The 19,656-nt window shown below is 46.2% G+C and overlaps 2 protein-coding genes and 1 pseudogene across 5 annotated transcripts; 2 read left to right on the top strand and 1 right to left on the bottom strand.

The window, feature by feature from the left end:
* Nucleotides 1–4,364: 4,364 nt before the first annotated feature.
* LOC136453673 (NPL4-like protein) lies at nt 4,365–8,661 on the top strand. Its single transcript, XM_066454232.1, has 2 exons — nt 4,365–5,559; nt 8,241–8,661. Exons 1-2 carry the CDS (start codon nt 4,561–4,563, stop codon nt 8,493–8,495), a joined length of 1,254 nt encoding a protein of 417 aa, XP_066310329.1. The 5' UTR covers nt 4,365–4,560; the 3' UTR covers nt 8,496–8,661.
* A 2,282-nt stretch (nt 8,662–10,943) lies between these two features.
* Nucleotides 10,944–16,889, top strand: LOC136450837 (uncharacterized). 4 transcript variants are annotated; one of them, XM_066451471.1, is made up of 11 exons: nt 10,944–11,235; nt 11,368–11,614; nt 12,254–12,401; nt 12,622–12,726; nt 12,807–12,964; nt 13,361–13,523; nt 13,696–13,832; nt 14,361–15,051; nt 15,207–15,319; nt 15,963–16,218; nt 16,401–16,889. In XM_066451471.1, exons 1-11 carry the CDS (start codon nt 11,112–11,114, stop codon nt 16,509–16,511), a joined length of 2,253 nt encoding a protein of 750 aa, XP_066307568.1. In that variant the 5' UTR covers nt 10,944–11,111; the 3' UTR covers nt 16,512–16,889. The 4 variants fall into 4 exon arrangements, with proteins under 4 accessions (XP_066307568.1, XP_066307569.1, XP_066307566.1 ...); XM_066451469.1 differs by having other exon boundaries at nt 10,946–11,235; nt 16,297–16,864; XM_066451470.1 differs by having other exon boundaries at nt 10,946–11,235; nt 14,364–15,051; nt 16,297–16,858.
* Nucleotides 16,890–17,144: 255 nt separating this feature from the next.
* Nucleotides 17,145–19,584, bottom strand: LOC136455381 (subtilisin-like protease SBT3; annotated as a pseudogene).
* Nucleotides 19,585–19,656: the final 72 nt, after the last annotated feature.

Genomic DNA, 19,656 nt, shown 5'->3' with positions numbered 1-19,656 from the left:
TTATTTTTCTAGTTGTAGGTGATGTGATCGGTGATGAAACTTTTATGGTGACTTCGTTAATTTCGATATCAACCGGTTTAATCTTTCAAAGATACTCATACAGTATCCATAGAGATAACTATGCATATATATAAGTGTTGTGTTCCTACTGTAAATCTTGAGAGAAAAATAAATATAAGTGAATATCGCGTACGTTGGCGCACGACGGGTGCCTCATTAGAATGCCATTGCACTAGTTGACGTAGAATGAGTATAAACCACAGTAAGCTCATACTCCACATATATTTTTTCCTAGGGTTTATATGTCGAACCCGTTGCTCTGTTATTCTTTATTAAGTTTATTTATATGACTCTTGCGATAGTGAGGTTTGGTGGCGGCCATTTAAACAGCAAAATGAACGGAGGTAAATCACTCCTGAACTCCTCCATTAGTCTATCTCCTGTTTAATCTATATTACTAATAGTAGGTAGCATGGTTTTGGGCCTAGTTTCTATTCAAAATGCTGGGCGGATACTTGCCTTTTTTTTTGTCTTCATCTAATATAAATCACAGTAAAGCTTTTATCGTCCTTTAAAAAAATAGTATAGCTAGCTGCTACAAAAGAATAGTAAATTTAGATCAAACATGTCGTCTATTAATAAGTGTACTAGTTACTAGTAAAAATGAGTAAAACTAGTTTTGCCAATAAGTGCTACTTCGTAGCTCTTAAGATGCTATTTAGTAGAGTTAAGTGCACCGACAGCCTTAAAACTTGTAGAAGTATGCCACTTATGTTCATAAATTTTTAAAATATATTTATGGATACCAAAACTTATTAAGTGGTATATCATAGGTCTATACTCGCTGGTGTGACAAGGGGACATGACATGTTTTTTTACAGTTAACCTCTCTCGTTCTCTCCTCTCACACGAATCGATCCGTGTTTCCCTCTACTCTCTGCCCTCACTTCGATGTTGCTTGTCGCCGTTCCGCTCCACCACCAGCGAACACCTCGTCATCCATACATTCATTCGTACAGCGCGGGAGCTTCTCACCGCTATCGAGGTGCACGGACAAGAGCGCAGCGACATGTCAGTGCTCAAAGAAGATCGATCGACTCGCCGCGCATATACCATTGCTACTTCATCCTGTCGCCACGCCATAGGGATGCGGTCGCACCTGCAATAACATGCATGCGTGTTACTGTGTTAGTACGCTCGCGTGCACCAGCCAAGGTAGCCGGCCATTAGATAGTAAAAAATGCAACGAGAACTATTGTTACTGTAATTACTCCTACATGTGTGCATACATAAAGCAACAACTAGCTTCCCTACATATGCGCCAGCAGCAGGTAGCATGTTGTGTTGTACAGCAGCAGGGCGAGGGGTGCCTCGGCGTCCACGGGTTGCAATCAGCGTGAGAGAAGAGGGAAGCAAAGAGAAGAAATGAATTTATTTGTGAGAGAAGAGGAAAGACGAGCGCTTAAATATAGAAAATTATGTCACGCTCGTATGTCATATCAGTAAAAAAAAAAATCCATATAGCTAGTATGAACTTAAGGTGCACAAATTAACAAGTTTCAGATCCAGAAAAAAACATTTTTAAACTTCATGAACAAATGACACACACTTATATACTTATAAGTTCGAGAGCAGCCGGTGTATTTAACTCTTTTAGTTAAGATTTAATTTGGTAGAGCTTCGACTCCTTAAAAAACCTCCTCTTGTGTGGAGTAGTTTATCTAGTGGGGTTAGAGCCGTCTTAAAAAAATATTCGACAAAAACTGATTTTAGTGATAGTTTTATATTAATTTGTATTAGGTTTGTAAGTAAAGTTACTTTTTTTTAGCTTCATCTCCCAAAAGTGAAAAAACCGTTTTCACTTTTTGTGGTTCCTTACAAAAGGCCTTGCCGAACATATGTTAGAAAATGGTTTGGGTTGTTGGGAGTTTTGGTGGACCGGTATACTCACTCCGTCCAAAAAAACATGCAATTCTCATATTTCGAGGAGTCAGACAAATTAAACTTTGACTAAAATTATATTAAAAAATACTAACACTCATGAAACAAAATAAACACCATTCGATTAGTTATATAATATATTTTATATTAAATTAATTTAGAGATATAAACGCTAACGGTATTTACTATAAACTTAGTCAAACTTGAACTAGTTTGACCGGCACGTTTCTTATAATTGTATTCTTTTGTGGACGGAGGAAGTATAATATAGTTACAAGAAATATCGCTAGGAGATTTATGACTGTCAGATTTTATTAACTTTGATTAGATTTATAGATGTTATAAATATTTTTATCTATAAATAAGTTTGTTATAAAAATATATTTAACTAATATTAATATTTAGAAATAAATACTCGACGGAGGAAGTAGATGGGACCCTGAACCATTGCAGCCGTGTATAACACCCCTACCCCTCCCTTCCACCGCTCCGTTCCTGTCCTCGCCGCGGCGCGCTCCGCTCGACTCTCCCGCGCTGCGTCTCCTCGACTCCTCCGCTCTTCTCTTCTCCGGCTCCGGCCCCGGCCCGGATGGGAAAATGGGAATTTTGCCCTTATGGGGAGTGGGCTTCGCTAGAATGCCCTTAAGTTTGTGGGCTTCGCCAGAATGCCCTTATAAAAGATGTGTTTCACGCTATTTTTCCATTTCGTGTTTTTTTCAACTTTGTAAATTTCTGACCCCATCTTTTTGACCAGGCGTGACCGTTTTACCCCTGTCCGCGACTGGGGAAAGCGAGCAGATGCAATCGAACAGAATCGAGCAGAGAGGGAAGTGCGGGCGGTGGTGCTGCTCGTCGCCGGGCATAGAGAGAGACGGTGGGAGATAGAGAGGGGCTTGAGCGGTGGAGCCGCTCACCGCTGAGCAGAGCACCTGGGCGAGTGGCGGGTCGCTGGACCGAGCGCTGCTCTAGCGCTGGGAGCACGCGGCTCCTGTTGCTCGGCCTCCCACGACGAACAAGCAGGAAGAAACGAAGAACAACAGGTGCTGCCTCCCTACTGCACGTGAGTGATCGAGGCTGCTAGCCAAGGACTAGCGGCACACTGCGCTGGCCCTGTTGTTCGACCCTGTGTGCAAGCGGAAGAACATGAGACCGATGCCTTCAAGAACAGAAAAAGGGCGACAACAAAATTGACGAAATCCGACTCAAAACTCCATGATTCGCTCCCAAATTTTGCGAGAAATTCAACTACCTACAAACTCATCCCCAACAAATCATCTCTTGGGATTAACCCAAACTCCGGAAAATCTAGAACAAGAAACCGGCGGCCACAAAATCGACGAAAAACTAGACCAAATCAAAACAAATCACGACCAAACTTTTCACAGGCCATCACAAGGGAGTTGGTGAGCATACTCTAAGAGATCATCGCCCAATTTCAACCCAAACTCCGGGAAAATTAGATCACGGCCAAGAACACGAAAAACTCCCCAAAAATGAAATTCGTTCGATTTCTTCGTGCTCGACTCGATTCAATCAAATTCACTTAAGGGGTAGCATCAACTCATGTCATAGCACGAATCTGAGCAAAAAAGAACGAACTAAATCGGTCTCAAAATGAAGAATCGAAGCAAGAACGGGGGAGGAAAAAACTGAGAAAAAAGCTGCAAAAATAAAATCACAGACACAATCCCTAGAACACGAATTGGTAGTGTCGTTGCCAATTGGTGCTGTCCTTTCACAGATAAACACAGAGAAGGCAAACATTGGAACAACATGCATTCTAGGCCAAACCCTAGAACACGAATCGAAATCATCGAAGAGACGAATCAAAGAGGCAAAAGCAAAATCCCAAAATACAAGAGGAAACGGGAGCACCTGAGACTGCTATGTGCCAATCGCGGCACCGCCGAGACCTACCGACACCGGGCACGAGCACCATGAGCGGCCACAGCAGGAGAGAGGGAGAGGGGGAAAGATGAGGACGACTCTGCCCTGCCCTGCGCCGGTCGCGCCACGGCCCGGTGGTAGATTGAGACGGAGGGAGAGGGAGAGGGGAGGGGGGCCGCCTGCGCTGCGCCACCTCGGGAGAGAGAGGGAGAGGGAGAGAGGAAGGGGATGCGACGGGAGCGAGAGAACGAGAGGGGGAGAGATGAGAGGGCAGAGGTCAATGAGCTCAGAGGTAAAATGGTTAGTTCAGGCTAAAATTTTGGGTGAAAAATATAAAAAATGGACTTAAATCTTAAAATGACATTATAACGTGTTGGACTTATTTCATAAGGATATTTCAGCGAAGCCCACAAATTTAATGGCATTTGGGCGAAGTCCACCCGCAGTGAGGGCAAATTTCCAATTTTGTCGGCCCGAATTCGACGGTGAGGGCGGGCGCATCCTATCCCCTCTCCTTTGACACCTACACTTTCCTCAAACCCTAACCGTCTCTGCTCTTCCCCGCTGTCTCGTTTTCCGCCTTCCTGCACACCTTGCTCCGTTTCTTCCTCGAACACAGATTCTGTGCCCCACCCCGACTCTACCTATAAATCTCACCAGCACACCCCCCGAATCCCGGCAAAACCCACCGGCAGAAGCTAAGCTCGGGCCGCCGCCGCCGCCGCCGCCGCGATGATCCTCCGCATCCGCAGCCGCGACGGCACGGACCGCATCACGGTCCCAGACTCGGCCTCCGCCACCGTCGCCGACCTGCAGCGCCTCATCGAGTCGCATCTCACCGTGCCCGTCCCGCTCCAGCGCCTCTCCCTCGACCCGGCCCTCCTGCTCCCTAACCCCTCCGCCGCTGTTCCACTCCTCGCCAACCCGGCGGCGCCGCTTGCCTCCCTCCGCCTCGCCAACGGCGCCTTCGTCTACCTAGCATACCCGCCCGACGCGCGCTCCGCCCGCCCGACGCCGCCCAAGGCGCTTTCCGCCGCCGGCTCCTTCGGCAAGAAAATGACCATGGACGACCTCATCGCGCGCCAGATCCGCGTCACACGCCAGGAGAACGCCCTCTGCGCCGCCGCCTCCTTTGACCGCGATGCCGCCAACGCGTTCCAGCTCTACGTCGCCGAGTCCCTTGCTTTCGCCGTCAAGCGGGCGGGCTTCCTCTACGGCCGCGTCGACGCAGAGACCAAGGAGGTCTTCGTGGACTTCATCTATGAGCCGCCGCAGCAGGGCTCTGAGGACGTGGTCCACCTCATGAGGGATCCCGAAGAGGAGGCCCGCGTCGATACCATCGCCGAGGGGCTTGGGATGCGCCGGGTCGGCCTCGTGTTCACGCAGGCCGTCGGGAGGAAGGCCAGTGAGACTGGCGAGTACACCATGTCCAACCGGGAGGTTGTGCAGGCGGCCCAGCTGCAGGCTGAGGGCGGGATCCCGGAGTGGGTCACCGCCATAGTCAAATTGGAGGTGGGGGATGACGGCACTGGGGATGTGCACTTCGAGGCCTTCCAGATGAGCGAGATTTGTGTCAAGCTCTTCAATGATGGGGTACTGGAAACTGAGGTTCAGGATGCTGATGATCCCCGTCTGTCAAAGATGCGGAAGGAGGTGGTGGCTGGGGGGAAGGATACTTTGGAGGTGGATAATGATTTCTTCCTCGTGCCCGTCAAGATCTCTGATCATCAGGTATGCTCCTTTACTCATTCCTGCTCCTGTAGTTTGGAATTTATAGATCACCAGGTATACTCCTTTACTCCTGTAGTTTGGAATTTATAGTTCATAATATGAATAGAGGATTGGATATAACTTGGTGAATAAGGACTGAATATATAAAGAATGTGGTGCTCAGAAACCTAAAACACTAGGTTGAAACCGTAAAACACTAGGTTGTAATATCTGACTATGACTGTAGATCATTTCTCTGCAATGTTATTGGTATTTCAGAACCTTTGAAGGGAACCAAGTAGATATGTGCTTTATACATGTATAGCTTGATCTGATATGATGTTCAATTCATTGACAATACTGACCTTTCTGAGTGAACCAAGTCGATATGTGCTTGAACTATATATTAAATTTAGCCATGGAACAACAATTTACTGAATATAATCAACTCTGCAGCATGGTTTACATCTAAATTTACCAATCATTGGTAAAATTAGTTTTTTTTTCCATTAACAGGAAGGGTTGCCGCTTCACTTGCAGTTGGTTAATGAGCTACTTTTTTCCATTAAATTTCCCAGCACCCTTTCATTTACAGCCAGCGTGGGCGTGATTAAAGGCACCTAATCTGGGTTTAAAACTTTAATCTTTTAGGTTCAAGGATATATGAATTTGTACTAGGGAGCAGTAAATCACAATAACCCATTCTTATCAGTGGAGACTATGAATTACATTACATGTTGATCATTAGAGAAGAGTAGTAAATTGACACACTATATATTTGACTTGAAACTGTAGGATTGTCCCTTTGGACATGCATACTTTTGACTTGAAACCATAGGATTTTCCCCTTCGAACACAGGGGTGGGCCTATGGAAAAATTTGAGAGGGGGCACACCTCAAGGGCTGCAAAAATTTTGGTAGCTTAAGCATGGTGAAAATTTGTTGATTATATTAGCTTCAAAATTTTTGAGTGGGCCTGGACCCTGTACCTTCATTGGCTTCTGTGTAGGTCTGCCCCTGCTTCAGTAACTTGACATGCTTACCTTGTTGGTTGAAAGAATGCTTCTCTGTGAACTGACACAACCTAGTACACAGTAGTTAAACAGATTTTTTTATTGTGGTTATGTTGTGGATGAGTCTTAGAATGACATCTAGACATGTGGGATGTATGAACTTCACTGGCATTTTTTTACTTGAAGATGTGCTTACAGTCCGTATAATCCACAAATAAGAGTTGGTTTGGTTATAAAGATTCACATTTCGTAGTCACTTTTTTTAACCAAAAGAAGGAGCTCTGGCAATATGAGCACATATGCTTGGCCCTAGGGCCTGAATGAGTGTAAAAACTAAAAACCCTTCTACAAGGAACATAGTATGGAGAGTGGTGTGCATAAAAGTTATATGAGATATAATTTTGTCATTTATAGGTCACAAGAATGTCTAGTTCGTTATTTTTTTGGGTGCTTTTATTGAAAAAAATGGCAGTGTTTTGTGGGGATGGTAGAACTGTACAGGATCTTGTCAGTTAATTATCACAAGATAACTGTTCTGGGCATGTACTTCTTTAGTACCAATGTACCATACTTCTGTTGAGATTAATGGGGCTGCCAGGACCCAGAATATCTGCAATTGCAACAAACTTGTAGAAAAAAAAGGAAAATTGGTAATATATATCCACTATATACCTTTTGCCCCACCCCCACCACCACACCACCACAGACACACAAATATTCTGTGAATCCACCTTTAAAAGAATTATATCAGAATCTTCATCTTAAGGGATCTCACATTGAAGGCTCTAAAGTTACTTTTCCTCAAAGAAATATTCTATGGATCTACCTTTGAAAGAATTCTCAGAATCTTCTTCATTTTCTGAGATTATTTCTAGAATAATCTTATAATATATATTTTTAACATAGCATATTCTAAAAGCCCTTCATTATATACCATGATAAACTGTATTAACTTTGGGTTAGTAAAATCATCCAAACTTAGTAAATGTGGGTGTTATACCTAAAGCCTTCAACTATTACACTGATGCTGCATTTAAACTGGCAACATTATTTGCTAATTGCTGTATATTCCAATCGAGCTGGTCATGGTTGTTTATTCGACATAACAATCCTCGCATATTTGGCATTGTAAGCCGCAGATGTTAAAATTATGTTAAACTGAGTCAAATATATTAGGTATTGAAGCTGTAGTAAGCATATTTGCTTCCATAACGAACATGCATTTTTCATGGATGCCTAGCTTAAAATCAAGCAGAAATTGCCTCCTGATTGGTCCTTGTTCCACAAAGTTAGTGCACTGAAATTGAATAACCGCAAGTGTGGTACAGTTGCATGGTAGTAGTGTTATTCATTTATTTTGATCTGCATCATCACGGTTAATTGATGTTTTTATTTGGTAAAGAGTGGCATAGTATTCTTGATTAAGAGTTATATATCCAACTCTTTCACAATATAGTTCTCGCATATGTCCTTTAATATATGTAATTAGATTGATGATCCACTAGATTTACACATTAAAACATCTTCAGCTTTGGTGACTGTTCTATGTTGGGGTGTGATCATATTTCATAATTTGACACAAGGAAGCGAGGAAATGGTTCACTGTCCTCTTGTGTTAGCTGATTACAGAATTCTGTTTTACCCATCAAGATGTTCAAGTTATAACCATGGTTTGCTTGGTGATTGCAGGGTCCACTCTCAGTAGGCTTTCCTATAGAGAACCGTGGAAGTCCTGTGGGCATGAGTGCGCTGAGAAGTCACCTTGAGCGGATGAAGCATTTGGCATTTGTGAGGCGGATCTCGGACTTCCATTTGCTTCTTAAGCTTGCTACTTTCCTAGATGTAAAGGCAGACATGCCTACTATAGCTGCATGTGTAAAAACTCAGAGCAGGGTGCCCGAGGGGTACCAGTTGCTGATCGAGTCCTTTGCTAGTCAGGGATAATCTTGCCTCTGAAAGCATGACACGACGATGCATAATTATTTACTTGTCACATCATGTGTAACTTATGGATGTCTCAGGTGTATAAGTATTGTTCAATTCTTATGCTATTACCTTTGTGATAGCATGAGATCTGCCGTTTTGGGGACGATTCTTGAATCTTGCCTTACACTGACCGTGTCGCAAGTCTTACTCTGGTTATGAGATAGGGAACAAAGGCGGTACTGAATGACTGGCACCTGATCAAAACTGTCATGATCTGTGCCTTGTTCTGAAAGTAACGCGGTCAATGTCTTGCTACTTGTTCTTTCTCTAAGTTTTGGTCAATATCTTGTTACTTATTCTTTCTCCTCTATAAGTTGGATAATCTCTGTTGTGGTCAATAGGTACTTATTCTTTCTTCTCCAACTTAGGTTCGTATGTGGTGTGTTCGTTGGAGTTCAGGCTTGGCCTGTTTGGAACTCACAGAAACCGTGCAATAATTTCACAGGAATTAATTTACTCTCACAAGAAAAACGTGAGAACATGAATCAATTCAATTTCACAATAAAAACGTGAGAATAGGAAAATTTTCCTGCATTCCAAAGTTTGTTCATGTTGTGGGTGGTGGAGTTTGGATTGTTGGATAAGCAATTTCTTAAGAAAAACACGAGAATAGGAAAATTTTGGGGTGGTGAATTTGGATTGTTGGAGAAGCAATTTCATAAGAAAAACACGAGAGTCGGAAAACTTTTCTGCTTTTCAAAGTTTTTTTCCCGCATTTCAATGTTTGTTCATTTCGTGGGTGGCGGTTTGGATTGCTGGAGAAGTAGAATGAAATGAACTTGTTACTTGCTGGAGAAGTTGAATGAAATGAACTGTTTCGGTTGCTGTTAGAAATTTCAGGTCAATATAATGAAATTTGGATAATAGAAAAATAATGAAATTTGGATATAGTTGTATAAACAATATGCTATCATTATACATAACTTTATTAGTAGTATTAACCTTTGATAATTGTCTAGATCATACAACAGCCGTACAATTGATCTCTCCCTGATCGATCAGCTAGGATGCGAAATAGTATTGGTGCACAAATTGCTCAAGCTACATCATAAATATCACCGATGCAACGGCGTCACGGCGTTGCATTTCTTCCTGATCTGTCCATCGGTTGGTGCCGGTGAGCACGTCAATGTGCCATGGATTTCTTGAAAGTGTCGAAGAAGACGTCGGGGTCCTGCAGCTTGTCCACTATGTTGGCAGCGCGGCCGTTGGTGAGCAGCGTGGCGTCGGAGGTCAACATGCCCTAGTGCGTCTTGAGGTTGACCAAGTAGTGGTGGTCGAAGGAGAGGCTGCTGCCGTTGCTCATGCACCATGGGTGCGCACTCTCCATCTCGCGCGTGAAGCAGCTGGATCCGGTGCGTGTCGCGAGGAGGACGAACCCGTGCAACACGCTTCCGCCGGCAATTCCACGTGGGGAGCATGCGCTCGAACAGTCGTCTCGCAAGGCGATGACGTTCGTCTCCCTTTTCATAATTTCGATGTACACAGTTAAAAAAAAACGATGTACACGGAGGGATTTTCTGTAAAAATAACATCATACAGACGAGATTTTTTTTTGATCGGTACAACTATACAGACGAGATCTTAACTCGCTTTCAAAAATATGCATTTCATAAGAGAAGTTGAAAAACAGCTTCAGAAGCTGCTTGCCATCCCTACCAAACGGGCCTGGATAACGCACGCCAGGACTCGACGTCGCTACAGAAAAACGGCCCATTTCTCATCTCGTGGATGGGGCCCACGCGCTCGTTAAAACCCAAATCAGTAGGGGGGAATTACTCGTGAGCCAAGAAAAGTTCAGCGGACTTCAGTGCCACTGCTTTAACTTTTTTTTCCCTCTATACCACGGTCGTCAGATTGGGCTCTAATGGTGTCAAACTGTAGGTGTGAAAAGTCGAAAATACTCTTAAGTCTAAATATATCATTAATTTTTTGAGCATCTTAACGACCTTAAATAAAAAAACTCAAAACTAAAAAGTTGTAGATCTCGTCGAGATCTATAATTTTCATATAAAAATTATCTTCTTTTAATACCGCAAAAAAAGATATGATTTTTCTAAGATATATTAATCATATCAAATCATATCTTTTTTGCGGAATTAAATAAAGATAATTTTTATATGAAAATTATAGATCTCGACGAGATCTACAACTTTCTAGTTTTGAGTTTTTTCATTTGAAATTGTTAAGATGCTTAAAAAAATTAATGACATATTTAACCTTAAGGATATTTTCGACTTTTCACACTTGCAGGTCGACACTGTTAAAGCTCAATCTGACGGCAGTGACGTAGAGGGTAAAAAAAAGCTAAAACAGTGACACTAAGGTCCGCTAAACTTTTTCGATGACTCACATTACGGTCTTTTTTTTAACGGGAGGAATTCCCTCCTCCATTAGTAGCCACATGGTTCGTCCTTCTCTCTTCTCAATCGTCTCTCTGGCTCTCTCCCCTCTTCCCGAACTGTAGCGAAACCGAAGCGAGACATAAACAAACAACCACGGACTGCCCAATGAAATCGAGGGAAGGTTCACGACACGCTGCTCCCCACCACTAACCGCACTCGATCGGGCGCCATGCTGCAGCTTCAGCCGCCCCGGTTCCTGCCCATCCCCCGCCGGCGCGTCACCGGCCGCTGGCGTCGCGCCTGCCCCGTCATCGCCTTCAACTCCCAGTGGAAGATCCCCGACGTCGACACAGGTGAACACCCTCCCCGTTAGCTAGTCCTCGAGCCCAGCCCCAGCCCAAACCCCACCCTGAGGTGCCGGGCCGGATGTTTCTGGTTTCCCTCGCTGATCCCCGCGGCCACCGCGTGGTTCCTGTCCCTCGCAGATGCGGTGCGGGAGCGGGTGCGGTCGTGGATGTCCCTGGCGCGGGGCGCGGTCGCCGACGCGGCGCACGCGGCGCGGGAGAGGGGGAGGCACAAGGAGGAGCGCGACGGTGGGAAGAAGAAGCAGCGGAAGGAGGTGGTCGTGGAGGAGCAAGCGCTCGTTGCGGTGCCGGAGGTCACCGTGGAGACGCAGGTGCCCCAGGGTTGGCTCTCGCTGGACGCCGTCGTCTCCATCGAGCAGTTCGCCAGGTATGGTCAACCAGTATGTGCTTGCGAATGTATGCATTGGTGTGTCTCCTGTGCTGATTCTACTACCGAATTAGCGAGGTTCATTGGGAAATGACTAGAGCTAGCCCAATCAGACTGAGGTTAATTATCTATTTAGTGTGGTTTTCTGTAAGTTTCAAATTGCTGGGTCCTTGAAGTCAATGTGGTATGAGCCATAGCAGCGGGCTACTCTGGTGTTAAATCAAGTGGTAGACTGTGAGCGTCTTGGTGTCTAGTGATCAAGAATTAGCAGTATTAGGTAGCTCTGCTTGTTAGCACTCTTCGTTCTAGAGATACTTTATATAGATGAAACTGGGCCACGTTGTTTCCAGTTGGTGCTCCTATAATTTTATCACATTTTATTTTGCATTTACAGCGCCATTTGGGTATTGAGTAATTTATTAACTCGGCATGTTTAAGAGAGCAAACAATAACAACAACAACACATCAGAGCCTTTTAGTCACAAGCAGGTTGGTGTAGGCTAGAGTTCAAAACTAACATGAGCCAAGCAACTCAGCATGTTTAAGAGATCATATGTGCAAGTTAGGTCTTTTGAATAGTCCACAGCTAAAGTGTCTTTCCCTTGGTTTGATCCATCCATGCATATAATTTTCTGGTAGGTTGAATGGGTTGACAGGGAGACAGGTGCAGAGGATATTTGAAACACTTGCTCCGAAGCATCTGCACAATGGCGCTCGAAGCCTGGTTGAGTATAGCTGCTTCCGGTACTTGGCAAGAGATAATTCTGACTTCCATCCGAACTTGAAGGTAAAATTGGTTGATGATTCCGTAATCATGCTCCATGTTTCCACTGATGAGTTTGCGAATAAAGTCACTTTAGGCTTGGCTGTGACAGATTATAATCATGCTCCATGTTTTCTCTGCTGAGTTTGAATTCTACTAGTCTAGTTACACTTAACTTTTGTATATGTGCTTCTACGTTAACTGTACAGTGACCATGCTTCTTGCTGTTTTGAATTGTCTACAGGAGCTTGCCTTTCAAAAGCTTATCTTTGTGACTATGCTTGCTTGGGAAGATCCATATAATGAAGATGACGGTCCACTTTCTTCGCTAGACAACTATTCTGTATTGGTGATGACTTGTTCCTCTATGTTCTCTCTTTACTGGAGTTGCAAAAAATGGATTCTGAGTTAGATATTCTAAAATGTTAGGGAAGACTTGTTGGAGAAGATGCCTTTGTCCGAATTGCTCCTGCTGTTGCAGGTGTTGCTGATGTTTCAACAGCTCATTATCTCTTTAGGGCTCTTGTTGGTGCAGAAAAGGGACTTTTGTTTGATCTGTGGACAACATATCTCGCTGAACTTTTGAAGTAAGGTTGCCTCAACATATTAATATGAAAAGTTCGAGCTTTTATATATCATGATAGGAGATTTATTTCATTTTAGGTAGGCTCATAATCATGCAATTTATTTCTTCACATCCATCATTAACTTCTCCTGTAACTTAGGCAAGAGGAAATCTTGTTATGCAGAGATTAGTATATGTTGATGCTTATGACTAATTTTGTCATGATGTCATCACATCAGCATATTATGCTTCTTTAATGTTTCACAAGATAAGATTATGGTACAAGTTTTTATACAGCTCTGCAACCTGACATGATTGCAATATGAGTTAGTCTCTTATCTATATTCACGTTGAACTTTTGTGCTGAATAAGTGAATATTGGAGTTCGTTTCATTAATAACCGAGTGCATTCGAATAGGGTTCATCATGGCAGGCAGACACATCAAATGGGAGATAATTTTTTGTATGATGAGAAAGTCTTATGCATAGGCTCTAGTAAAAAAAGACCTGTTCTAAAATGGGAGGAAAATACTGCATGGCCAGGAAGCCTTACCTTGACAGACAAGGCGCTGTATTTTGAGGTAGGTCTTTGGGCCTGAAATGTCTACATGTTTGGACTGATGCTCCGTACTAGCATTTCTTTGATCACATAGTTTTCTACCTGTTCCCTGCTTGGCAAGATGCAATTTTGAGAATTTGTGAGCATGCGAGGACTGAACCTCAACTTCTTTATATTTCTATTGATACTGGCAGGCCATTGGACTGTCAGGTACCAAGAAACCAATGAGGCTTGACCTTACAAATCAGAATTCAAGGGTTGAAAAGACGAAAGTTGGACCATTTGGATCCAAACTGTTTGACTCTGCTGTCTCAGTTTCTTCTGGTTCAGTGTAAGTAACCCATTGATCATTCACTACTACTGGAATGCCAATTTTCCATGCACATGTAGTTTGATGGTCTAATTCTAGGGCTCCAGCCCGTGCCTAGTGATCGCTGCTACATTACATTTGCATCATATTAATTGTTCGACTGGCCTAGTTTTTGGTACTTGTAAGTCATAAACAGTGTCTGTACAGGAAAAATATATTTATCTTTATCATGTATTCATTTGAGCAGAAGGGCGGGCCTGGTGCAAGCGGTAGAGTCTTACCGCCTGTGACCGGAAGGTCCCGGGTTCGAGTCGCGGTCTCCTCGCATTGCACAGGCGAGGGTAAGGCTTGCCACTGACACCCTTCCCCGGACCCCGCACAGAGCGGGAGCTCTCTGCACTGGGTACGCCCCATGTATTCATTTGAGCAATCCCATGAATTCAAAAGTGGCAATCGCCTTAATCATTTACTGCAACTTTTGCAGAGTGTTGTAATGATATCATGTGTTTAGTATGATCTCAACTCTGAAGGTAACTAGTTTACTACTAGCAGGTCAGATGAATGGACATTGGAGTTTGTTGATTTCAGCGGGGAGATGAGACGAGATGTGTGGCTCGCCTTCATCAGTGAAATTATTTCAGTTTATAGATTCATTTGTGAATATGGTCCGGGTGGTGATGACCCAGCAATTCACAATGTGTATGGTGCCTACAAAGGGAAGAAAAGAGCTGTTAGCAGTGCTGCAAACAGTATTGCAAGGCTTCAGTCTCTGCAGTTCATACGGAGGTTATATGAAGATCCAGCTAAGCTAGTGCAGTTCTCTTACCTGTCCAATGCACCATTTGGTGATGTTGTTCTTCAGACCCTAGCAGTGAATTTTTGGGGTGGGCCTTTGACTACAAAAGCCAGATCTGCAAACCAGAGTTCAACTCAATGGCATAGATCTTCAGAGGACCCATCTAGCGGCCATGCACATGTTTACGACATAGATGGCAGTGTGTACTTACGCAAGTGGATGACATCCCCCAGCTGGGCATCTAGCCACTCAGCCAATTTTTGGAGAAATTCTTCTGTCAAGCATGGTGTAATATTGAGTAAATCTTTAGTTGTAGCTGATAAAAATCTTGTAGAAAAGGCAATGGTTGATTGTAAAGAGAGGAGCAAAGTAGTTGAAAGGACACAAGCAACAATAGTTGCTGCTACAATCGAAGGTATTCCAAGCAACATTGACCTCTTCAAGGTATTTGGCTTTCACCTAGATGCATGGAGTATATGAACCAAATATATATTTTTAAAAAGTTCCCTTAACATATCTAACATCTTTGTCGTGTTGCTGTATCAGGAACTTATGCTTAACATTTTTTTAACATTTGTCCTTTTTTCCCCTCAAATCAGGAGCTTATGCTTCCTTTTGCAATAGTGGCTGAAAATTTTAAGAAATTGCAACGCTGGGAGAACCCACGATCAACCTTTTGTTTTCTATTATTGGTTCATACTGTTATTTTCAGGTGAGTTACTTTACTATGAGTTATTTTTTCCTTGGTCACTCTGATAAGTTGAATATTGATCCATTGTATTAAGTTGCATGCACCGACCAGTTCAACCCAAAAACTTAAGCTGATGGGGAGAGGTGGGCAATTCACTTATATTCCAACACTCCCCCTCACGTGGAGGCTCCCTCAGGCCTCAGACGTGGAATAGGAGCGAGCAGCAATTATTTCATTTAATTGCGCTAACCAGGATTCGAACTCGAGACCTCTGACTCTGATACCATATTAAGTTGCATGCACCGACCAGTTCAACCCAAAAGCTTAAGCTGATGGGGAGAGGTGGGCAATTCACTTATATTCCAACACATTGTGGCTCTTTCAAATATTAATTTAGGACAAGCATGCACTAGCTTTGCTAGTCATTCTAATATTGTCCTAGAATGCATTGAAATCCTTTTTTTTTGTCTTTCTTAATGTTCTTATGGTAGATATGTGGAGATGAGTTTTCGTTGGTTAAAAAAGTTGAGTGAATCATATATTCGCATATTCTATGTCTGCCCCCCCCCCCCCCCCCCCCCCCCCCCCCCCCCCTAATGCTGTCATTTTAAAATTGTACTAGAATGGGGTCGTTCTTTTTACATCTATATGTTTTAACTTACAGGAACATGCTTTCTTATGTATTTCCTTTCACCTTGATGATGATGGCCCTTTCCATGCTTGCTGTGAAAGGGCTGAAAGAACAAGGCCGGTTAGGTAGATCTTTTGGCAAAGTGACAATTAGGGATCAACCTCCTTCAAACACAATTCAGAAGATCCTAGCCCTTAAAGAGGCAATGGCCTCAGTGGAAAATTATCTCCAGAACCTGAATGTCTCCCTGCTGAAAATCCGCACGATCTTACTAGCTGGCCAACCTGAGGTAAGATAAAATGATTGTGTTGGTGCTGTACCCTTATCCTCGATATATCTCCCTAAGTATTTGTTGGTCATGTGACAGGTGACAACACAGGTTGCGCTTGTTCTTCTAGCATCCTCAGCTGTCCTTCTTGTGTTTCCTTTCAAATATGTTCTTGCATTCTTTACATTTGATCTCTTCTCAAGGGAGCTAGAATTCCGGAGGGAAATGGTGAGAGCCTTCATGAACTTCTTGAAGGAACGGTGGGAATCAATACATGCTGCCCCTGTGGTCGTGTTGCCATACGAGGGCGCTGAAAGCAGCCCCAAGACACTCCCGGCAAAAGCTTCGGGGCAATCAGAACCCCAGAATTTGCAACGGGGGAGCGGTTATGTCACCTCAAAGAACGGCATCAGCAGTTCATGATCCGCACAGATTTGAGAGCATCTTTTTGTAAACTTGTGGTGTACAGTTTTGTACAGTTGAAACTTGTATAGATTACTTGAGAGGTCAGATTAGGTATAGCTCGTACCAATCGGTGGATTTTGCAGAAGCTCTTGGAGTAATATTCCATTTAGTCGTAGCGAAGATAACTAGCGTAGACGAGGAGGTAGGACGTAGGAGTAAGAATTTTGGCCCAATCCTCGGTCTGGCAGTTTGGAATTTCAAGTTGACACATGCATGTGTTCATAATCTGTTTGGAACGCTGCAGGATTCGTGGGGATATATTATCTGCGGATCTGCCGAAACAAGTGAACTGGGACGTCGTTTCAGGCTGCAAAGAAAGCTAATGAGATATCCTGCACCTGCATACCTGCCTCCTTCCTCGAGTGCTTTGATGGCATCCTGTCCGTGTAGAGCGATGGCCATTGATTCCCAGAGGACAGCATCAGCAAACATATTCAGTCTCTTATGTGTTTGTCTCATTTATTGGAGCCTCTCGTGTTAAAGAGTTCAACTGCTGAGGAGCATGAAAAACGCCAGCAACAGGTGCAGAGGGACACCGAGACTTCCAGTTCTTTTGTTACGAACACACACACATGCACGGTTCTTATATGAAGGCGAAAAAACGACTACGACGGATACGGGAGACCAGAAAGCACGACGTAGGGAGTCCTCACCCTGTACTTGCCGCTAGCGTCGGCCCAAACTATGTCCCCGAAAGTAGGCTCGCCGCCGGTAGGCGCAGTGAGTTTGATTCCCACCTCGAACGTCGCCGTCTGCCCCACCGCACTGAACTCCAACGTCCCCGGCGACACGGACACGTTGACGTTGCTCGGCGATACCCAAGACGCGTGGTACACTGCGGCGCCCGCGCCGACGTTGGTTACCGTCCTCTTGAACTGCACGCTGCCGGAAGTGGCGTTGAAATCGAAGATCGCCACGAAGGACGGGTAGTTCACGTCGCTGGACGCGGAGGAGCAGTTGTACGCCGACGACGACCTCGTGATCGCCATGATCTGGGCCTTCGTGTAGTTGGCGGCGCAGAGGAGCGCGACGAAGTCGCCCGGCCCGGCGTCCTACACCAGTCCAGGGTCCATCGCAGCGTTGGGGTCGACTTGGCCTGAACCCATGGCCAGCGGGCTCGCGACGGTGATGTTATCGATCACGTCGGCCGTGATCGGATTGTTCGTGTTGTCGGCGGTGGTCGCCGTGGTCATCATCGCCGACTTGATCATGGCCGGGCTCCAGTTCGGGTGCGCCGCATGCAGCAGGGCCGCAACGCCGCTGCCGTGCGGGCAAGCCATCGACGTCCCGGACGCAACCAGGAAGTCGCTGGACAGCCATGTTTGGCCTATCATCGCGGTTGGAATTGCGGGCGCCACCGACGCAAGGATTTTGTCCCCTGGCGCTAGGATGTCAGGCTTGAGCACGCCGGCGTAGCTCGGCGACGGCCCCCGCGAAGAGTAGAAGGTGACCATCGGCGCCGGCCGTGTGCCGAGGATCGTCTGCTGGAACTTCATGGCGCCCGTTGGCACCGTGCTGGAGTTGATGTAGCTCAGCAGCCTCGGTGCATCTTCCGGGCTGATAATAACGGCGGGGAGGGGCATGGAATCTTCGAAATATGCTCCGTCGGATGAGATGAAGACGGCCCCGGAGACTCCTGCCTCGGCGCCGACGTTCAGCTGTTCAGTCAGATTCCCCGTGTGGCACACGACAATAGTGGTCGTTGAATTGGCCAACGCTGCTTTTGAGTCGCACGCCGATACGATGTCGTTGTAGACCAGCCTCGTGTCCACGACCCACGCGTTCACTGGGTACGTAGTGATGCCGCGGATGGTCCCTCGCATGTCGTTCGTAGTACAACGTGCCGGCAAACATCTGCCTGTCCACCGTGCCGGCGGCGACGGTAAGGAGCCACGGGATGCCGTTATGCAGTCTGCCGAGCTGTGGGCCTTCGTTTCCAGCCGAGGCCGAGACAAGGATACCGCGCTCGATGGCCGCGAACGCGGCGATCGCTACGGGGTCCTCGTACAGCGGCACGTCGTCGAAGCCGCTCGAGATGGATATGACGTCGACGCCGTCCGCGATGGCCGCGTCCATGCCCGCCAGCACGTCGGACGCGTACCGCCCATCGGCCTCGGGCCAGAGGACCTTGTACATGGCGACGTGGGCGCGCGGGGCAACGCCGCGCGCCGTGCCGCTCCCGTACCCGAAGTAGGACGCGCACCGCACGGGGCTACCCCCTGCGGTCGACGACGTGTGCGTGCCGTGTCCGTCCGTGTCGCGCGTCGAGTTCATGGAGATTATTACGCCCGGGTTCGCGGCGACCAGGCCCTTGTTGAAATGGCGCGCTCCGATGAGCTTCCGGTTGCACATGGAGGGCGTGAAGTCGACGCCCGGCTCGCACGTGCCGCGCCACCGGGACGGGACCGGGGGCATGCCGGCGTCGTTGAAGCTCGCGCTCTCGGGCCACACCCCGCTGTCGATCATGCCGATGATGACGCCCTCGCCGAACTTGGATGCCGGCCACAGCCCGCTGGTGGAGTTGAGATTAAGGAACTCCATGGAGTGCGTGGTGTCGTGAAGCGTCGTCGCTCGGTGGTCCGGGTAGGCTGAGACGAAGCCCGGCGTGCTGCGGAGGGTGCGGAGCTCGGAGGCGGAGAGCGTCGCCGCGAAGCCGCGAAGCGCCTCGTCGTAAGTGTATAGGAGCTGCGGCTTGGTTCGGACGTCCGCTGACGCGTCCGTCGCAGACGCGACGGTGGCGGCGTACCAGTCGCGGTGGTCGGAATGGTGCCGCGGCATGGTGGACTTGTCCATGTGGATAATGTACCCCGTCCGCGCGGCCTGCGTGGCCACCGGACCGCACGCATTGATGAGAAGTAGCAGTAAGGGTAGTGACGAGCGAGAGCGAGAGCGAGAGCGAGGACGCGATGCATCCTGCGCCATGTGGACAAGCTTCTCTACAACCTCAATTTGTGATTGTTCTTTGTACCTGCAATGCCAACTTTTATACTAACT

Source organism: Miscanthus floridulus, chromosome 5 (genome assembly GCF_019320115.1).
Source record: "Miscanthus floridulus cultivar M001 chromosome 5, ASM1932011v1, whole genome shotgun sequence".
In the NCBI taxonomy this organism is placed as follows: domain Eukaryota; kingdom Viridiplantae; phylum Streptophyta; class Magnoliopsida; order Poales; family Poaceae; genus Miscanthus; species Miscanthus floridulus.
The sequence above is the reverse complement of the archived record's forward strand: the minus strand, read 5'-3'. Positions and strand labels throughout refer to the sequence as shown.